Source organism: Hemibagrus wyckioides, linkage group LG16 (assembly GCF_019097595.1).
Source record: "Hemibagrus wyckioides isolate EC202008001 linkage group LG16, SWU_Hwy_1.0, whole genome shotgun sequence".
NCBI lineage: Eukaryota > Metazoa > Chordata > Actinopteri > Siluriformes > Bagridae > Hemibagrus > Hemibagrus wyckioides.
In genome coordinates, this window is record NC_080725.1 from 23,138,378 (window position 1) to 23,159,755 (window position 21,378).

General features: G+C 42.7%; 1 protein-coding gene and 1 long non-coding RNA gene across 5 annotated transcripts in view; one reads left to right on the top strand and one right to left on the bottom strand.

The window, feature by feature from the left end:
- Positions 1-20,325, top strand: slc27a4 (solute carrier family 27 member 4). 3 transcript variants are annotated; one of them, XR_009206888.1, is made up of 14 exons: positions 1,581-1,922; positions 6,400-6,561; positions 8,899-9,293; positions 11,034-11,195; positions 11,283-11,352; positions 12,981-13,072; positions 13,523-13,632; positions 13,793-14,002; positions 14,306-14,432; positions 14,692-14,829; positions 15,579-15,743; positions 15,986-16,132; positions 16,506-18,779; positions 18,958-20,325. XR_009206888.1 is itself a non-coding variant. In XM_058412293.1 (13 exons), the coding sequence occupies exons 2-13, from the start codon at positions 6,401-6,403 to the stop codon at positions 16,661-16,663; spliced, it is 1,935 nt and encodes a 644-aa protein (XP_058268276.1). In that variant the 5' UTR covers positions 1-66; position 6,400; the 3' UTR covers positions 16,664-20,325. The 3 variants fall into 3 exon arrangements, 2 of the variants coding, with proteins under 2 accessions (XP_058268276.1, XP_058268275.1); XM_058412293.1 differs by lacking the exon at positions 1,581-1,922 and adding an exon at positions 1-66 and having other exon boundaries at positions 16,506-20,325; XM_058412292.1 differs by having other exon boundaries at positions 16,506-20,325.
- Positions 20,292-21,378, bottom strand: part of LOC131367080 (uncharacterized) — a 9,479-nt gene continuing 8,392 nt past the window's right edge. For both annotated transcript variants that reach the window (XR_009206889.1, XR_009206890.1), the window contains exon 3: positions 20,292-20,532. This is a non-coding gene — a long non-coding RNA (uncharacterized LOC131367080). The remainder of the gene's footprint in view (positions 20,533-21,378) is intronic.

Genomic DNA, 21,378 nt, shown 5'->3' on the forward strand with positions numbered 1-21,378 from the left:
CCATCTTCAGTAAGCGCTTTATCCTGAGGTGGATCCGGAGCTGATCCCGGGGATACTTTGTGTGAGGTAGGAATACACTCGGGCTGGGATGCTAGTACGTCTCAAGGAACAACACACACGCACACATGCTACAGGTTTACACTTAGGGGCTATTTAGAATAGCCAATCTGATTACTAGCATGTTTTTGTACAGTGAGAGGTAAGCAGACAAAATGAGAAACTCCAGACGAACTCTGTAACTCAGGAGCTGTGAAGTGATGACGGGATAAACTGTTATTTCAGAATTTAATTCCTGACACGCCTGTTAGACGTCATAAACAAGCTGCTGCCATTGAGATGAAACAGGTTCAATTTGTTCATCAATTAACTGACTGTAATAATAATAATCAATCAGGTATGAGGTACAGTACAAAAACTGTCCAAGAACTTATTCTGTAAAACCATCAAAACCCTAAGAAAATGTTCAGGAAAGGATGTTGAGGAGGTCTGGAGTGCAGGCGATGCTCCAGATCATCTCAAAGGTCTTCAGTGGGGTTGAGGTCAGGGCTCTGTGAGGGACACTCCAGGTCTTTCTTCCAGTTCAACCTTGACACACCATACCACATTGCTGTGTTCAGTATTCTCCTACTATCTGGACTAAATAGTATCCGAGATCAGAATCAGTGTGTCCCAAATCGCAGTATCAGTCTCGAAGACGTACCTGGATGGTCTACAATTTCCAGTAGGTCTTCAAAGTGGGACACTTTTTCAGCTAATATTGTCATGGGTCCTTGTATGAAGGAGGAGGAGTGTTGTGATGGTTTGATTCGTCAAATTCAACCTGCAAACGTTAGACAGAAAATTTGAAAAATAAACAAATCAAGGGTATGTGAAACTAAATTATAGAGGATATAGAGGAGGTTGTTTACACGTCTTCATGGAGCTGGCTTTGTGTCATGCAGGAGCACGTTTTGGCCTCTTAGCTCCAGTGAAGGGATGTTCTATAGATACAAAGGGATGTTCTAAAAATACAAAGACATTATATACAGTTGTGTGCTTCTGACAGTGTGAGGAAGAACCCCATGTGAACGTGATGGAAAGGGTTTCCTTGTTCTGTACTGTTGGTTGTATAGAGTTCTCTACGGCAGCGTTTATGCGCAATTGCGCAGCCTCTTGCGCAGACTTGACGCTCGCGAACATGCGTCTCGCGTGTTGGAGTGGTACGACAATGCGCAGCTCCTGCTGTTCCTGACACTTTACACGCCTCAGAGCACTGCAGCGAAATCCTGGCTCGATCCCAACAACACATACACGAGCCACTATATAGGGTGTAGGGTGTAGGCTACAGGCTTGTGCTTCCATTTTTTAATAGTTTATATATGTATATAGGTTTAAAGGATCCAAGCCTAAAATACGTACACTATTATATATTATATTGCAGTAGGTACGGCATGGCGATACAGCAGGCGAGATTATGTGGACTGTTTTAACCACATCATTTTATTACGGTTTGGGACGGAGCCAGGAAGCACATTTTCGATTGACAATCTCGACCCAAGCACTGCCCCTATCTGCGTGACGTCATGACCGTACTTCAACGCGATTGGTTAGCCAGCCGGTCACTCAGCGCTTAGTGTCTGCGAACAGGGAAGAGCGGGTTTAGCTAAGAAAATTATAAGGTCATTTTGAATTACCGGGAGCTGCAGTCCATCTGCCATTTCAGAAAAATAGTAAATAATTACAATAGAACTTATAATAATGATGGAGCACGTGAAACGGCGACGGATCTCAGCGCGCGGATGATTCCTCTGAATTGATATTTCAATAAAAAAGAAGGGAAAAAACGCCGAGAGGTTTGGGTTCTAAGCTGATCAAGGTGGGAATTGAACGGAAAGGTGGTGCTAACACATCGTGACGGACTGCCAGTAGACACAAGGAGTAAGGTAACGTGTTTAATCCTAACAATTAATAAAATCATCCTAATTTCTAACCGCAATTCATTCATTTCCGGCATTTTCTTTATGTATTATTCATTGATTGTGCGCGTGCTCGTGCTCGTGCGTGAACGCTGTGGCTCCCTCCGCTGTCCCTCTGACAACCTTGTCACCGAGATGCTCGTTTCTCTCATTAACGCTCATCTCTCATGACCGATTATGGCTTATCCATATCTTATCGATCGCTTCTGAGAATCCGTGTAAATAAACAACTCGATAGAGACGTATTATTAACGTTAGGTGTTGCTAACAACGCGTCTATTAAGCTGGTTATCTCTTCCGCATTGAGCTCGCTGCTTGGGAAACAGTTTACCGTAAAATGTGACGGTGGTCATAAATAGTCCTATTGATCATTATCAATCTTTTTGCATGATATTAGGGGAGATATTATTTGTAGTCAATGTTTGCTCGGGTTAGATAATGTCTTGCTGCTACATCTTCAACTTCCCTTGGGGGATAAATAGAGCATCCATCCATCCATCACACTATCATTAGAAATAGGGATTTTCCCACTATACTGCAATTTCAATTCAATCAAAGGAATCCTTAAAAATATGGTTTTGTACCAAACATCCTGTAAAGTCTAGAGCATGTGTTGGGTTTTTTTTGTCTTCATTTAAACAGCAAAAAGTTGTGTAGTCCAGCATTGTGAAAGAAAAGCATGTGAGCATGTGCATGACTTACTCACCTGGCCAGTTTATCTAGAATATAACCCTCACTTGCTCAGTCGTTTGGGACACGTCCTAAACTGTCCCATCTAACACAATGGAGGGATCAGTATCCTGAGTCTCACACTACCTTCAGGTCTGATCAGAAAAATCATAATTACGGGATGAACCTGACCTAAAAACTAGCCATTTAGGTGGGGGTGTAGTAGCTTAGTGGTTAAGGTGTTGGACTACTGATCAGAAGGTTGTGAGTTTGAATCCCAGGTCCACCAAACTGCCACTGCTGGACCTCTAAACAAAGCCCTTAACTGCTCAGGTGTTTAAAATGAGACATGAATATTATCTTATCTGCATATGAACTGTTCAGGTTCTTCATTTTCCTCACTAAAGTGAAAAAAACTACTTCATACTGATTTGATGCATAACTAAAAAACCCAAAAAAGGTTTGAAACACACACCATGACATCACCAGCACCTCAGAATTCGTATAGATGAACATCTACAGCGTCTTGAAGGCAGCATCATTTATCATTCGTTTAGTAAAGATGGAAATGTGTGGAGAATGAGAAATCTTCCTGTTCACTACATACACTCGCTCCATGGGGTGTAATGGTGCTGTACTCCCTATCTAGTGCACTACATCCAGAATACGGCGCATGTTTCTCAGATTTTCATCATCTCACCAATCAGATGTGAATGATCCTTTAGCCATGCCCATTAAACTCCCATTAACACTACCTGCTTCTTTCTAAGTCAAAGGTACAGAAGGCGTATGCTTCAGGCTACCAGTCCAGTGGCAAAGAAATGCCTTTTAGGACACTTTTTTGGGGGAGTGGTTAGAAATGTGGCACCATAAAAGGTTCCTGGTTTGTGTCGTTAAAGGTTCAGTGTGGAAACCTACAACAGGGGGTCCCCCCCCCCCACACACACATTTGTTAGCTGATTTAGTTTCTTTCCAGTTTGACTTTATAGTGATGTCATCTGTCAGTGGGCGGAGTCAGGGGTTGTACCAGACTGGAGCATGGGGTGGAGTAGAACATAAAGAGCACAGCTAGCTTAAACAGCAGTCTACTGTATTTAGCAGATGACTTCAGGTTTGGTTCTTTCTCTCGCAGCCGCATGTCAGAATACGATTTTAATAACCATAAAGCAGGAAAGACGCGAGGATTTTTTTTTCACGTCTGATAAAGGTGGGGGTTTTTCTTTTTCCGGATCAAGCAGCAAAACTGGGAATTCACCCTTAGTGTGCGAGTTAAAGGAGCATCGGCTCCGGTGCGGGTGTGTCCATGTTTATGTTTACTCCAGAACAGGAAGTTACACGATGGTGATTTCCTGTAGCCGTGCAGTAATATGACACTCGGTTAATTAGCTGGAGTTTACTTTATTTGATCCGTGATCCACTAAGACCCATGATCGTTACTTGATCTGAATCACACATCACTTCCTGTTCACTATACATGCTCACTACCTAGGGCGTAATGACACTGTACCCTACATAGTGCACTACATCCAAAACAGTACACTATGTGTGTAATGTATGTGTGTATTTTAGCACTAGAGAGATAGCTGAAAGTATTGGCACCCTGGCAAAGAAGTCTGTTGCTGTCATAAATCATTCATTTTCACTGAGATCTGAGATTCCCAGGAAAGGTGAGGTGTAACGATCGTTAGAGTTTCTACTCATCTCCGCCTAGCTGGTCGCTGAGCTGCTACAAGCATCAACTGTTCGATTTACACAAAATGAATTGTCTCATGTAATATTATAAACAGGTTAATGTGTGTGTGGGGGGGGCAGTGGTGGCTCAAGTGGTTAAGGCCCTGAACCCTCTCTGTCCAGGGGCGCTATATCATATCTGCCCCTGTGCTCTGACCACAACTTCCTCAGCTGTTATATGGAAAGAAAAGTATTTCATGCTGTAATGTATGTGTGGCGGTAAAAAAGGCTTCATGCCCTCAGTTCTTCTTCACAAATCTGAAGTATATCCTACAACACACATTAGGAGGATGATTTCTGGTGATGGAGGAAAATTAATCTGGTTTATAAAGCAGGGAGAGGCTTCGCTGTAGGCGGAATATGATGATTAGAGACAGAACCAACGTGAGACCCGGGATCAGTATCTGGATGGGGATTAGTATCAGGAATGGGATCAGTATCAAGATCGGGATCAGGCCAGTACCACCAAAACATGGTGGATTGGACATCAGAGAATATAAAGAGACTGTTTTCCTTTTGTTTGATTGATTAATGTTTATATTTGACACCGTATTGTTTATTATATTTACACAACTGTGGAAGTGATTTTTACGTGAAAGGGTTAACAGTCACATCCTGCTGGTGTTTCTTAGTGATGATGTAGAACTGCTATTGTGTGGATCTGTAGCTGAAACTACATCACTACGGAGAAATAGAGAAGCGCATTAATAGTGTTAGCGCATTAATTCTTTTCTTGTTGACTGATTGATTTTAATCGTTTATACAATCTGCAGCTAGCTTGCGTGTTGTGCGGCAACCTGAAAGTAAACCGAAGGCAGAGATGTGATGTGAGTGAAGCAGAGACGCAGTAATAAAATCCTCTGATGTGATGTTTAATTCATGAGCGTCAGGGTGAGGAAGGAGGACAAGTCATGAGAGGGAGGAGTCGGGGTCATGAGAGGGAGGAGTCGGGGTCATGAGAGGGAGGAGTCGGGGTCATGAGAGGGAGGAGTCGGGGTCATGAGAGGGAGGAGTCGGGGTCATGAGAGGGAGGAGTCGGGGTCATGAGAGGGAGGAGTCGGGGTCATGAGAGGGAGGAGTCGGGGTCATGAGAGGGAGGAGTCGGGGTCATGAGAGGGAGGGGGAGGAGTCGGGGTCATGAGAGGGAGGAGTCGGGGTCATGAGAGGGAGGAGTCGGGGTCATGAGAGGGAGGAGTCGGGGTCATGAGAGGGAGGAGTCGGGGACATGAGAGGGAGGAGTCGGGGACATGAGAGGGAGGAGTCGGAGTCATGAGAGGGAGGAGTCGGGGTCATGAGAGGGAGGAGTCGGGGTCATGAGAGGGAGGAGTCGGGGTCATGAGAGGGAGGAGTCGGGGTCATGAGAGGGAGGAGTCGGAGTCGGGGTCATGAGAGTGAGGAGTCGGGGTCATTGATGTTGAGAAAGAGGAGTCATGTGAGTGAAGAGGAGGAGCCGTGAGCGTGAGGAGGAGGAGTCATGCGAGTGAGGAGGAGGAGCCGTGAGCGTGAGGAGCCATGAGTGAGTGCCTTGACTCTCACCCTGATGAGTTTACAGCTCAGGTTAAAGGTCATGTCTTATCAGTGCCCAGGTTTTATCTTTTTCTCTCCTGGTTATTGCTCCTGCTATCAGTGAAGATCTCGGCGTTTCTGCTCTACACTCTTCCTCCTCTAATCTGGTTTACGGAACCCACTGATAAACGCTGATGAATGTGATGAAGATTTATTCCGAGCCTGCGTGAAGGATGCTGGACCACATGATGATAATGTACTGAGTTCACTATAAACTAAATCCCAGGACACTGTGAGATATCACCATTTCTCTGATCAGAAGCTCATTTTAAATTAATATTTCCTACAGAATAACATTTTTAGTAATTATTAGAATATTTTTTACTTTTCTCAGTCTATATATATATATATAACTATACTGTTTAGCTGTATTAACCTCACACATGTCCTTTCAGCATCATGATCTGATCTCTCGGTCTTACACGTTTTATTGTATAAAGATGACTAACGTTGTGTGTCTGATCTTCACCGTGTGTAGGATGCTGCGTCTGGCGTGTTCCACCGTCCTGCTCTTCGTGCTCAGGTTGATCCTGGCTCTACCCTGGGCTCAGGTTCTTCCTGCTGTCCTCATCTTCTTCCTGGGGACCGGAGGCTGGAACTCGCTGCGTGTCTTTATAAAGACCATCGGCCGAGACCTGCAGTAAGAGCCACACAGACATGTCACAGCATTCAGCAAAACTATTCAGAAAAATGAGTGAAAAAAAGGCCAGAGTTTAAAAGCACATGATAATTATTTAAAAATAATACACAAATAATCTGAAATAAAAATAATCTGATTTAAATTTTATATAAATATACTAATATTATATGAATAATATAAATATCCAGTATATATATCACAGATATGTTTTTCACTTAAAAAAAAAATTAAAAAAAATATTAATAAATATTTTTTTTTTAGAAAAAACACAGTAATGTTTAAGATGATATGAATATTTTTTAAATTGTTTTTGGTTTTCTTGTTGTTTTTATCTCGTCACTGCTCGGGGTAAAAGATATTTATATTTACAGAAGTGAAAAGCTTTAACGTGATGATCATCTTGTATTTATTCTGAACTCTCTGTATCTGAAATTGGACCTTCATAAAACGTGTCTCTAGATTTAAATATTCATAAGCTCGTCCTTTGAATATGCAAATTTTATTAAATCACCATCCAACAGTCAGAATGTCCCGAACTCTCGCTACAGGAAATACAACGAAATTAGATTCTGATCACAGATTCAACATTTAGTCATGATTTATACACAGAGATATCACACACTCACACACACACACACACACACACTCACAATAAAACACATAATAATGAGCACCAGAGGAGACACTCCTTGAGTCCGTCTCTACTTAGCGTCAGAATTCCTGGCGTTCCTCCGTCCTGCAGGTCATGATGAAGAGGTTTGCTGAAGCCTGTAGATCAGCTCCGTCCTGTTCTCCAGGAGGTGAAGCAGCTCCACACACTGAGGTGGATCAGTGCACAAAACCCAACAGGTTCCACTTGTTCCACTGTGACATTATGAACAGTCAGATACAGGAGAGGGACATGAGACAGGAACAACACGAGGGAGACAGAGCTGCTACACACACACGCACACAATTTATGTTTAGTTGTGGAATGTACAATCAGCTGCTTCCTGTTGTCTCTCGTGTTATAGCAGCTATAAACGGCGGTTAATAAGAGAAAAAAAAAATCGCCGCTTGTCATGTTACTATAGAAACCACAAAGATGTGTAACATGATACACAAACATATCTCTCCTCACACAAAACTTCACCATATCAACGATTCTGCTGTACACGTCTCTGTGATTGAGCTGTTGCTATGGAAACGATAACGCATTAATAGTGTTAATAGCACATTCATTATTTTCTTTTCTTTTGCAGAACTATTTGTACAATAAAGTCTGACTTGTGGATTGATTGATTGATTGATTTTCATTCTATATAATCTTGATTGATCTTAAGTCTATACAATCTTCACCTAGCTTGTGTGTGTGTGTGTGTGTGTGTGTATGTATACCATGGCAACCTTAAACTAAACCGAATGCAGAGATGTGATGTGAGCGAAAGAGAGACACAGTAATAAAATCCTCTGATGTGATTCATTTATGAGCATCAGCATGAGGAGCTGTGAGAGTGAGGAGGAGGAGTCACAGGTGTGAGTAGGAGGAGTCATGAGTGTGAGTAGGAGGAGTCATGAGTGTGAGGAGGAGGAGTCATGAGTGTGAGGAGGAGGAGTCATGAGTGTGAGGAGGAGGAGTCATGAGTGTGAGGAGGAGGAGTCATGAGTGTGAGGAGGAGGAGTCATGAGTGTGAGGAGGAGGAGTCATGAGTGTGAGGAGGAGGAGTCATGAGTGAGGAGGAGGAGTCATGAGTATGAGGAGGAGGAGTCATGAGTGTTGTATTACAAAATAAAGGTCTGATACTTGTTTTACGTCTACAAAAAAATCTTTTTAAAAAATCACTGAAAAGATGAAAAGGTAAACAATTTAACAATTTTAACAATTTGAAAGATTTTTTTTTTTTCATTTTAACAAAATTAGTTTATTTTTAGTAAATTACTAAAAAATATTTTTTTTAAAAAACATCCAGCCCAAAATTCTTTAATGAAGAAATTTTTGAATGATTTTATTCTGTTTTTTGTGTTTGTTTGTTTTTTGTTTTGTTTTAGTTCTTTACACTTATTTTCCTTCTCTTTTCACTTCCCTTTTTATTTTATATGTGTGTGTTTATTAAATTACATTTTATTAAATAACTTTCATTCGTTTAAGTTTTACTACTTGATTAAACTCCTGTGTAGGAAAGGGTATCATTATTGCTGTGATTTAAATAAAGAAGGGAAGGTTTTATATCTGTGTTTTGTTTTGCGGATTTAATGTTGATGTAGAAACTGCAGTGCATCCTGGGGAAGTGACATACTGCAGCTTTAATGTAACAGACTGTGATCTGTGTGGTTTTTTCCTCTTCTGGTGTTCCACAGTGCAGCTGTGGTTCTGCTGAAGGTGAAGCTGAATGTGAAGCGCCACCTGCGCCAGCGTAACACCATCCCCAAGATCTTCGCCGAGACGCTGCAGAAGTACGGCGACAAGACAGCGCTGATCTTCGAGGGCACGGGCGAGCGTTGGAGCTTCAGGCAGCTGGACGAGTACTCCAACCGTGTGGCCAACCTGCTGCACCAGCGCGGCTTCAGGGAGGGAGACGTGGTGGCTCTGTTCATGGAGAACCGCTCGCAGTACGTGGGGCTGTGGCTGGGCATGGCCAAGATCGGCATCGAGGCGGCACTCATCAACTTCAACCTGCGTCTGGAGGCCCTGGTGCACTGCGTCAACATCTCCAACGCCAAGGCCGTGGTGTTCGGCAGCGAGCTGACCGACGGTGAGGGACAGAAACCGCACCACACACACTCAAACTCACCGTCAAGGAGACGCTCACGCCATCATCATTATCATATGCATAAAGAATGATCGTTAAGGCAGAAGGAACCGCAGCGTGACCATGGTTACTCTTAGTAATGCTAGTCCAAATTAAATCTAAAGATCTAGTGACTGTAGACTATAGCTAAATGACTTCATAAATAAAAAAATTTAAAAATAAATAAATAGTCAAGTTTCATCATAATCATATTGATTTCTTTATCTGTAATTAATGACTTTAATTTCACCACACTGGTTATTTGTAAATAATTAAAAAGGAATCATTCTTGATTAGAATTAAACAGTGATTGTTTTTTTTTATTTTTATTTTTTTATTTATTTATTTATTAATTTTAGATTAAAAATTAAAATGCAGGTTGAGGTTTAACTCTCAGATTGGGGGGGGGAATCCACTCTATTCTGGTATTTAATTAATAAAATAAAACAGAATAATAATAGATTATAAACACAAATATAATAATAATAATAATAATAATAATAATAAAGTAATAACTAAACTTAATAAAAATAAAAAATAATGAAAACTTGGATACATAAATTTTTATATAAATTATTAAATGGATTTATTTTTTTAAAATTATTCATAAATTATTAATAAAATAATTTAACCATGAAAAAAATATATCACGTGTCTGATTCGGCTCGTTAATTAGCTGATTAGATCTGGTGGAGGTGTGGAGGAAGCTGGAACGAGTGTTTATAGCTGAAGAGAGAGAGAATAAAGAGAGACTGCTGAGGGGACGAGTGTTTATAGCTGAAGAGAGAGAGAGAGAATAAAGAGAGACTGCTGAGGGGACGAGTGTTTATAGCTGAAGAGAGAGAGAGAGAATAAAGAGAGACTGCTGAGGGGACGAGTGTTTATAGCTGAAGAGAGAGAGAGAGAATAAAGAGAGACTGCTGAGGGGACGAGTGTTTATAGCTGAAGAGAGAGAGAGAGAATAAAGAGAGACTGCTGAGGGGGACGAGTGTTTATAGCTGGAGAGAGAGAGAATAAAGAGAGACTGCTGAGGGGACTAGTGTTTATAGCTGGAGAGAGAGAGAATAAAGAGAGACTGCTGAGGGGACGAGTGTTTATAGCTGAAGAGAGAGAGAATAAAGAGAGACTGCTGAGGGGACGAGTGTTTATAGCTGGAGAGAGAGAGAGAATAAAGAGAGACTGCTGAGGGGGACGAGTGTTTATAGCTGAAGAGAGAGCGAGAGAATAAAGAGAGACTGCTGAGGGGGACGAGTGTTTATAGCTGAAGAGAGAGAATAAAGAGAGACTGCTGAGGGGACGAGTGTTTATAGCTGAAGAGACAGAATAAAGAGAGACTGCTGAGGGGACGAGTGTTTATAGCTGAAGAGAGAGAGAGAGAATAAAGAGAGACTGCTGAGGGGATGAGTGTTTATATCTGAAGAGACAGAATAAAGAGAGACTGTATAATGAGGGTTTTGCAACCAACTCTTTATCCTTATTAAACATTCCAGAAATCAGTGAATATGCATGAATATGCAAATAGGACACACCCCCATGTCACCCAGAATCAGCATTTCAGAGTTGTTCATATGACGTTTAAAGATATGATTGTATATTTAAAGTGTGTATTCTGTCTCCCTTTGTCCGTCTGTCTGTCTGTCTGTCTGTCTGTCTGTCCGTCTGTCTGTCCGTCTGTCTGTCCGTCTGTCTGTCCGTCTGTCTCAGCGATGTGTGAGGTGCACAGCTCCATGGGGAAATCTGTAAAGCTCTTCTGTTCTGGTGACTGGGATCCCAAACGAGTTCCTGAGGGAACCGAGTGTTTAGAGCCCCTCCTCCAGGCCGCGCCCACACACAAGCCCAGCCAACCACCACAGCGCGGCTTCACCGGTACGTCGGCCAATCACATGTAGGGAGCGTGTCTGGGTGTGTTAAAGGTCTACAGAGTTCTGATTACTGATCTGATTTCCCCGTTAGATCGTCTCTTCTACATTTACACATCTGGAACCACTGGAATGCCCAAAGCTGCCATCGTCGTCCACAGCAGGTCAAATATCCTTCTCTCCTCCCTCTTCTTCTGTCCTTCTCTCCTCCCTCCTCGTCTATCCTTCTCTCCTCCCTCCTCTTCTCTCCTCCCTCATCTTCTGTCCTTCTCTCCTCCCTCCTCGTCTATCCTTCTCTCCTCCCTCCTCTTCTATCCTCCCTCCTCGTCTATCCTTCTCTCCTCCCTCCTCTTCTCTCCTCCCTCCTCGTCTATCCTTCTCTCCTCCCTCCTCTTCTCTCCTCCCTCCTCGTCTATCCTTCTCTCCTCCCTCTTCTTCTATCCTTCTCTTCTCCCTCCTCTTCTATTCTTCTCTCCTCTCACCTTTTCTATCCTTCTCTTCTCTCACCTCTTCTATCCTTCTCTTCTCCCTCTTCTTCTGTCCTTCTCTCCTTCCTCCTCTTCTCCATCCTCTTCTATCCTTCTCTTCTCCCTCCTCTTCTATCCTTCTCTCCTCTCTTCTTTTCTATCCTTCTCTCCTCTCACCTTTTCTATCCTTCTCTTCTCCCTCCTCTTCTATCCTTCTCTTCTCCCTCCTCTTCTATCCTTCTCTTCTCTCTCTTCTTCTGTCCTTCTCTCCTCCCTCCTTTTCTCTTCTCCCTCCTCTTCTATCCTCCTCTTCTCCATCCTCTTCTATCCTCCTCTTCTCCATCCTCTTCTATCCTCCTCTTCTCCATCCTCTTCTATCCTTCTCTTCTCCATCCTCTTCTATCCTTCTCTTCTCCCTTCTCTTCTATCCTTCTCTTCTCCCTCCTCTTCTATCCTTCTCTCCTCTCTTCTTTTCTATCCTTCTCTCCTCTCACCTTTTCTATCCTTCTCTTCTCCCTCCTCTTCTATCCTTCTCTTCTCTCTCTTCTTCTGTCCTTCTCTCCTCCCTCCTTTTCTCTTCTCCCTCCTCTTCTATCCTTCTCCATCCTCTTCTATCCTTCTCTTCTCCATCCTCTTCTATCCTTCTCTTCTCCCTCCTCTTCTATCCTTCTCTCCTCTCACCTCTTCTGTCCTTCTCTTCTCCCTCTTCTTCTGTCCTTCCCTCCTCCCTCCTATTCCCTCCTCCCTCCTCTTCTATCCTTCTCTCCTCTCGCCTTTTCTATCCTTCTCTTTTCCCTCCTCTTCTATCCTTCTCTCCTCTCACCTTTTCTATCCTTCTCCCTCCTCTTCTCTCCTCCCTCCTTTTCTATCCTTCTCTTCTCCCTCCTCTTCTATCCTTCTCTTCTCCCTCCTTTTCTATCCTTCTCTTCTCCCTCCTCTTCTATCCTTCTCTTCTCCCTCCTCTTCTATCCTTCTCTCCTCCCTCCCTCCTCATCTGCCTGTCTTCTTCTCTTCTCTTCTGTTTTTTTGCTCCTCTTCTCTTTTCTTCTTTTTATTTATCTTCTTTCCACTCATCTCTTCTCTTTGCATTGTGTTTATTTTGTATAGTTATAGTTTCATCTAACATTAACATTTTGTTTGATTTGATTTCCTCTCTTCTGTTGTCATTGTGTGCGCGCGTGTGTGTGTGCGCGCGTGTGTGTGTGCGCGCGTGTGTGTGTGCGCGCGTGTGTGCGTGCGCGCGTGTGTGCGTGCGCGCGTGTGTGTGTGCGCGCGTGTGTGTGTGCGCGTGTGTGTGTGCGCGCGTGTGTGTGTGTGCACTGTAGGTATTACCGTATGGCTGCTCTGGTGTATTACGGTTTCAGGATGCGGTCAGAGGACGTGCTGTATGACTGTCTCCCGCTCTACCACTCAGCAGGTAGGACTATGCTCGCTGAACACTTCCTGTCAGATAAACTCTACAGGAAATGTGGAAACAAGGTCACTTCCTCTTTTCATTTTTTTTTCATTGCAACTAGTCAAAGCACTTAACTGGGTGTGGCCTTTTTATGTCACTATAATTGAAGGAGGTGCGGCTTCAATATCTGTCTCTGAGTGGAGAAGGCATGGCCCCCATCATTCTAAGTGGAGGAGGTGTGGCCTCTGTAGATTTTTGTGTTAGATGAAGGAGGCGTGGCCTTTGTAACTGTCAGTCTGAGTAGAGGAGGCATGGCCTTTGTAACTATCAGTCTGAGTAGAGGGGGTGTGGCCTTTGTATCTGTAAGTCTGAGTAGAGGAGGCGTGGCCTCTATCTCTGTTTCACTATTTTTACAGTCCATTGTACTTCACGTTATTTTATTAGAACTGTTTGTACTGTTCTGTCTGCCAGGGAACATCGTGGGCGTCGGTCAGTGTCTGATCCACGGCATGACCGTCGTCATCAAGAAGAAGTTCTCAGCATCCAAATTCTGGGAGGACTGCATCAAGTACAACTGCACGGTGAGAGCCGGACATGGAGAAACACACCTTTACATCACACTCATTTCCATAGCTATGGAGGTGACTCCGCCTCCTTTAGTAACAATTCATCTCAGCAGTTTTGTGAAGAGCTTTTACGTAGAAAGATTTCAAAAGTTCTGCATCTCTCTCTCTCCTACAGATAGTGCAGTATATCGGTGAGATCTGTCGTTACTTGTTGAATCAGCCGGTGCGGGATGTGGAGCAGCGTCACCGTGTGCGCATGGCGCTGGGTAACGGTCTGCGTCAGTCCATCTGGGAGGAGTTCATGCAGCGATTCAACATCCCACAGATCGCCGAGTTCTACGGAGCCACCGAGTGTAACTGCAGCCTCGGCAACTTTGATAACAAGGTGAGAGCAGGAGGGAGAGAAACATAAGAAGCTCACACACACACACACACACACACACACAGAGAGCTTCTCCTGGAATCCAGTTCCCAGTTAATGCATTTTGAAGTGAGTGTGTAGGTGTGTGTGTAGGTGTGTGTGTTGGAGACGTTTCAGATGATGGACATCCGGAATATTCTAGAAGCTCTCTGCTGCAGGAAACTCGATTCTCTTTAACACTGAAACTGGCTCTGTGCTATTCTGATTGGATAACAGCTTGTTGTTCCACAGGGTCATTTAACATGATTATTGTGTGTGTGTGTGTAGACCGGTGCTTGTGGCTTTAACAGTCGTATCCTGCCCTTTGTCTACCCCATCCGTCTGGTCAGAGTGGACGAAGAGACCATGGAGCTCATTAGAGGACCTGATGGAGTGTGTATACCGTGTGGTCCAGGTTAGTGTATACACACACACACACTTTGTAGTGGAACGGTTACAGAAATCCTACAAGAATGTCACAGAAATGCTATTCCACAAAGATTAAAATATTGGCACCCTTTGGCTTTGTCTTCACTGTTTATTGCTCCAGTGAAACTCCTCCCACTTGCACAGGTAGTGTTATATGATATGATTAGTAGTAGGATCAGTGACCACACTGTCTAATGGAAAAGAGTAGCATTAGATCCTCAACCTGATGTGTCTGTGTTCTCCAGGTGAACCTGGTCAGCTGGTGGGCAGAATCATCCAGAATGACCCCCTGAGACGCTTCGATGGCTACGTGAACCAGGCCGCCACCAGTAAAAAGATCGCACAGAGCGTCTTTAAGAAAGGGGACAGTGCCTACCTGTCAGGTGAGTCCTCTGATTATGCTGTGTGTGTGTGTGTGTGATTAATATCTTCAGAAAGATCCTGATGTGATGCTTAAACTCAGTCCTTCCTGAGATACAGCCTCACTTCCTGTTTGGTGGCTTCACTGTCAGGTTTGTTGGTCCATAAAGGACAAATTGTTTGAAGTTTTCAAAATTCTTTTGATTTTTTCCATGTGGTGATGATGTATCCCAAAATCTGGTGACCATCTTATGTCCAAGATGGCAGATTTTTTATCAAAATCTAATCGCAATTTAGACACACGAATCGAATTCGAACGTTATGACCAAAAACATGCGTCCAATTTAGGTCCAGATGGTGGCGCCAGAGCGATGGTGGCTTAAATGTGGTCAGGATGTTTGAGACCCTCCAAAATCAGTGTGACACATTTCATGACTTTTTACCAGATGGTTCTACAGGCAGCAGGAGACACCAGCCAGATGAAGTAGTAGTAAAGGTAGAACATCATTAGAGCACCTAGGAACCTTTGGTGCTTGGCCCCCTAAAAAAACCCACAGTAAAGCAATTCTCCTGGGCATTATGAGGTCCCTGAGGGTAATAACCCCTCCGGTATAAAAAGATCCTTGGGGCAAAAAGAGGTCTTTGAGGAACATAGAAAGTTGCTCTTGAGGCTTTAAAAGTTCCTCAAGGGGTGTAATAGAGAGCTCCAGGGAGGAAGAGTGAGGGTGAGTGTGGATGTAAACAGCGTGTCAGTAACACGGTTCTTCTGCAGGAGACGTGCTGGTGATGGACGAGTTCGGCTACATGTACTTTAGAGACCGTACGGGAGACACGTTCCGCTGGAAGGGTGAGAACGTCTCCACTACTGAGGTGGAGGGAACGCTGAGCCGCCTGCTGGACATGAAGGATGTGGTGGTGTACGGTGTGGAGGTTCCAGGTACTGAGAGTCCACCACTTCCTGCTGCATCTGTTTACTTCTTTATCGTTTGTTTGTTTTTTATTCAATTAGATTTGTAGGATTCTGGTCTTCCTTTCTTGTTTATTTTACCCTTCTTTTTTAAAAGTAAAGGAGTAACATGATGAGGATGTTCATGACTGCTCTTCCTGGATCTATTAAAACATCTCCTCAGTTTTTTTTTTCCTCGAGTGCGACTCTAACTTCCTGTCATTCCTCACCAGGCGCAGAGGGTAAAGCTGGCATGGCGGCCATCGCAGACCCGGACCACACCACAGACCTGGGGAAGTTCAGCAGGGAGCTGGAGAAGGCGCTGCCCCCCTACGCCCGTCCGGTGTTCCTGCGCTTCCTGCCTGAGGTGGACAAGACGGGTGAGGAATAAACATCCCCGTAACCTGCTTCTGATTCCTCTTCCACTGACTCTGGAGACTCCTTTCATACTTCATGAAATTTGTTTATTATTAATGTGTCCTTTACACGTCACTGTGGTTGAGCTGTTGCTATGGAAACGATAAGGTATTAACATAAACCTGTGCTGCTGTTAGAGAGAATTAATCCACACCTGATCCACCAGTCAGAAGCGAGTAAATATACGATTTCCTTCCCTCAGTGAGATGATGTCACAGGATGGAGCATGGTGGCCATTTTGAATGCAGGAATCGCCCTCCATCGTTATTTAGGAAGAATCTTGCTGTACAAACATGTGTCTGTTTAAAAAGGTTTACGTTTCTCTTCTTCTCACAGGAACCTTTAAGTTCCAGAAAACGGAGCTTCGCCGTGATGGGTTTGACCCAAGTGTGATGTCCGATAAGCTCTACTTCCTGGACTGCACTAAAGGATGCTACGTTGAGCTGGACGCCGAACTCCACCGTAGCATCTCCTTGGGGAAGCAAAAATTATGAAGAAACCACTGCCGGCTCCGCCCACTTCCTCAACCATCCTTCATCAGACCCCTCCCCAGGAACCTTTTGACACCATGCCCCTCGTTACCTCAGCAACCGCAGTGAGGGGCAGCAGGAGCACTACACCTCCCAGCTCGCTCCTTCACCCGGACACCCGAAGTGCCCCACCCTCCACCCACCGTGGGCAGGATGACAGATATCGATATGTGTTATTATAACAGTTTATGGCACAAGGAGAGAGAACACGCCTCCTCGGCCCACTCTGCACAACGGCGGCTTCTTTATAAAGTTGAATCCTGAACGCACCTGGAAAATAAAAGAAAAGAAAAGGAAAAAAAACTCTGCTCAACAAATGGACCAATCGGACAGCAGAGCAACAGACAGCCATTGAAGCGACTCTGTGTGCAAATGCTATTTATTTCAATCTTCACCTGCACCAAAAAATATTTAAATTGTAGAATAGCCTCTATTTATAAAAACCATGAATTAATCGTATCGTAAACATCCAATACGTCGTCTGTGTACAGCGTAGGAGCGACCGCGTACTGCACCTGGCCACCGAGTCATTCTTCCACAACTGCAAGGGGCAGTGTGTGTGTGTGTGTGTGTGTGTGTGAACTGAATGTATCCACGTGCAGATGTACGTAGCATCGTGCAGACGCACCGTCAGGTTTTATGTCTACATGGCTTTTTGCGTGGAGGATCTGGCGCTCGTAGCCACGCCCCCTCGTGCGAGGACGAGAAGGTGAAAGGGAACTCATTTAAATACACCGTTAGCTTCTCTTTAAAAAAAAAAAATCACAAGCATGGCTGAAGAACAGACGGAGCACTGTGCCTTAACATGAGCTCAGGCCCTGTCCCAATCCACCTCACGCTATCTCTAGGCTCCCTTTCTCCATAGCTTCCTCCTCATTTCTTCTTACCTGATAAACACGCCATCACTTGTTGACTCTCGTTAGAAAATACGTAGGTATCGATAATCAAATGCATAATAATAATAATAATAATAATAATAATCATCAGGATATTAACCAATAATCCATAAAAATCCATTTTTTCCCCCTGAAGTCATGGAATTACAGCGCCGAGAATTCCGGAGATCCTGATTAGGGAATTACGAGCTGCGGTTCGCGTCCCAATTTACACTTTACGCTTCATGAATGCAGCATAACCCGACGTTCACACTATCCATCATGGGGTCAGTGGTGTGATTGTGGGTGTGGCCTGTCTGCAGTTTTATTCACACTGATAGCGTCATACAATCGCTTCTAAAGCTAAAATGATTAACATGGATTAGATTAGATTAGATTAGCAAAGCAAGCTAGCAGTACAAGCTACTAGAGCTGACAGGTGGAGATGACGTGAACTGAAGAAACGTCATGGCGCACTCGCGATCAGACAGCAGGACAGTCGTTTGGATTGGATTCACAAAAAGAAATGATTGTCTGCCGCTTTGTGAATTGCCGGTGTGAACGCAGGGTTAGAGTCTGGATTTAATGTGACACATGCTCATTTATTTCTGTGTGTGTGTGTGTGTGTGTGTGTGTGTGTGTGTGTGTGTGTGCTCATGCTCATGACAGCTTGCATTAGTGCATGAGTCACTATGTAACGAATATAAAGGGAAGATGATCAGACATGCTAATGCTAAGCAGGAGGTTCGGATATGATGCGCTCTTTCTAAACACACTCCGGAGTTTAAGATCTGAACTGAATGAAGTTTATAAATTAAGGGTTTATTATTAGGTATAAATTTAACGATGGGTATTTTATCGTGCACTCTGCTGTCTCTACTGTGGTGTTTTTTTCATTTTATTGTAATTGTCTTTTTATTTGCATTTATTTATTTTTCAGAACACTGATTTGTTCGTAATTGTCTTGATTTGACCAGCTTTAATTATGTCTCTTGGTTTATTTTGTATTCTTCGTGTGTGTGTGTTTGTGTTTGGGGTCAGTCCTATGACAGCAGAGCGTCGTCATGGTGCGACGTTGCCGAGGCGTCTCCTGGCTACATCAGAGATTTGTTTTCATTTTGATTCACAGTATAAGAGGCGGAGCCTCATCGTTACTTGAGTGCTGATGGGCCGAAATGGAGCCAATATTCCAAATGTGCTCCGAGGTAAATTTGAATCTTGGATTTGAAACGGGTCACGGCACCAGAATCCTGATCCGGGTTTTCAATCCGTGGATTTTAAACTTAACAACAAAATCTGATCCACGATTCCAAGAATAACATTCAGATATACAAAAATCATGCAAACTAATTATCAGTCCGTTATGTTTGATCTTCTCCGCAGCTCCGAACCCACGCAGTCGTCAGTGTGGGACTGAGGAGTCGGAGGAATCCGTAATTCCGTGTTCTGGCCTGTAGGAGGCAGTGTGAGTCCTCACCTGACCAAAACCTGCTCTTCATTCCAAAAACTCTCAGAGCTGATCTATATTTCTGTGTTAAATACATTCGCGTGTGTGTTAGAGCACAGAGAGGGGGATTATGGGTAAAGGTTTGGAGCAGCTTCGTGTTTATGTTGGACTGCGTAATCGTAAAGGTTTATTTTTATTCAGCAGGATTTATCACGATTTCAGAGTAACATCACTCCATAGAGATTGTAAAGTGAAGACAGTAAAATGTTTGTGTTTGTTCTCAGCAGACTGAATCCTCCACAATCGCACACTTAACGATATTTCCTTAACGATCTTTCCTACCTTTCCTATTAAACTCTCTGATAATTCTGAGGTTGGTAGTAAATGGAGTAAACGGTTGATCCTGCTGTAGAAAACTACACGTCTCTTTTCATAAAACTCTCGCTCCTGTGCTGTCGTTTATCTCTCCCTCTTTTACTCTAACAAATCTTTTTATTCTTGCCCTCAGTCTCGTTTGGATTCATTCCCATGACTCCGCCCCCTAGTGGACACGCCCGCTGTGTGTATTTACCTTCCCGTGCACTCCAAGAACTATAAATCAGCTCTAGAACGGCAGCTTTATTTCATGACTTTTTATTTCGTTCTCTTGTGTTAAAATGAGCTTTTTGAAAATGTTTGGTTTGGATTTTTACATGGCGCTGTGTGTGTTTGTGTGTGAATGCTACTGTAACCCTGAGCACTTTATTAGGAACACTGCCCTCACCCTGGACAGAGCTTCACTCTGCTCTCAGAACGGCTCGAGTCTTCACGGCATGGACTCCACGTGTTGTCAGGAACGTTCCACGAGACACTTTCACGCTGTGACTCTATGGTGAATCTCCCAGACACGAGGCTTTCATGCTTTTTTCTCTTGTTCTGAAGGTTGATGTGAACGTTAGTGGAAGCTCTGGACCTGTATTTGCATGACCTAATGCACTGCACTGCTGCCTCCTGATTGGCTGATTGGATAACTGCATGAATGTGTAGGCGTTCCTAATAAAGTGCTCAGTGAGTGTTTATGGGTCTGTATTAGGTTTGATTTATTTGTGTTATTTAATTTTAAAAGTGATGAAGGACCAAGTAGAATTACATTATTTTATTTTTATTTTATTTTAAATATTTTAATTAATTTTATTTTTCTTTAATTTCTTTTCTTTTATTTCTTTTTATTTTTTATTATTATATTTTTATTTATTTTTCACATTTTATTTTATTTGTTTTATTATTATTATTATTATTTTTTCTCTCTCTCGAGGGTGGGGGTGTTCCGGCTGCATGTTAACTGAAGGTGGAGGTCGACATGAAGTTATTTTTGGTTCCAAGAAAAATAAAAACAAGTAAAAAAATCTAGCTGGGAAACAGGAATGTGGTCAGAGAAACCTTGTTTTGAAATGAACCGTCATTGTTCTCCTGACCAGTGTGTCCACGTCTCTCACTTTTCCGTTCGGTACTCAGGAACAACGCTTTAGCTTCTGAAAAAGGGAAAAAAAGGTGTGTTGGGTTTGTGGGTTGGTTAAGTGAACAGTGCTGTGTGTGTGTGTGTGTGTGTGTGGGGAGGTGTGTGTGGGGAGGTGTGTGTGGTGTGCATGTCGCACTGAAGTCCTCTTGTCTCTGACTAGCTGTATATCCTGCTTTTCAGAAGGAAAAATACAACATGGCATCCGAGAATCAACATTAATAAAAAATAAAAAGTTAAAAGGTCTGCTTGTTGATTTTTGTTTAAATATCTTCAAATTAAATATATTATATTATATATCTTTTTTAGTTTTTTAAATTAATTAATATTTATTTTATTTTTTTATATGAATTAATATTTATCAAAAATACTTTTTGGTCCAAATCCCCAAAGAAATATCTCCAAATTAAAAAATATATTTTTTTTTTGTTTTTTAAATTAATTAATATGTATTTTTTATTTATTAATATATTTTTTAAAATTCTTTTTGGTCCAAATCCCCAAAAACCTGCTTTAATAATAATAATAATAATAATAATAATAATAATAATAATAATAATAATAACACCATAAAGAAAAAGTAAAAAAAAAAATAATTAAAATAAAAAATATTTTATATTTATATTTTTATATTTCTTTAAAATAAAAAATAAATCTACAAGCTGAAGGATTCTGCATGGAGTTAGAATTGTGTGAAAAATATTCTGCAAAAGTTTTAGCCACCCTCCACTATCGTTTGTCAGACATTCCAGGATGTTATGAGATGTGATGCATCCTGGGAAATTCTGAAATTAATAATAAATGTTCAGAGCAGAGGAGCCAGAAAAGAGGGGGAAAAAAGTCTGGATGCAGTTTGAAAGAA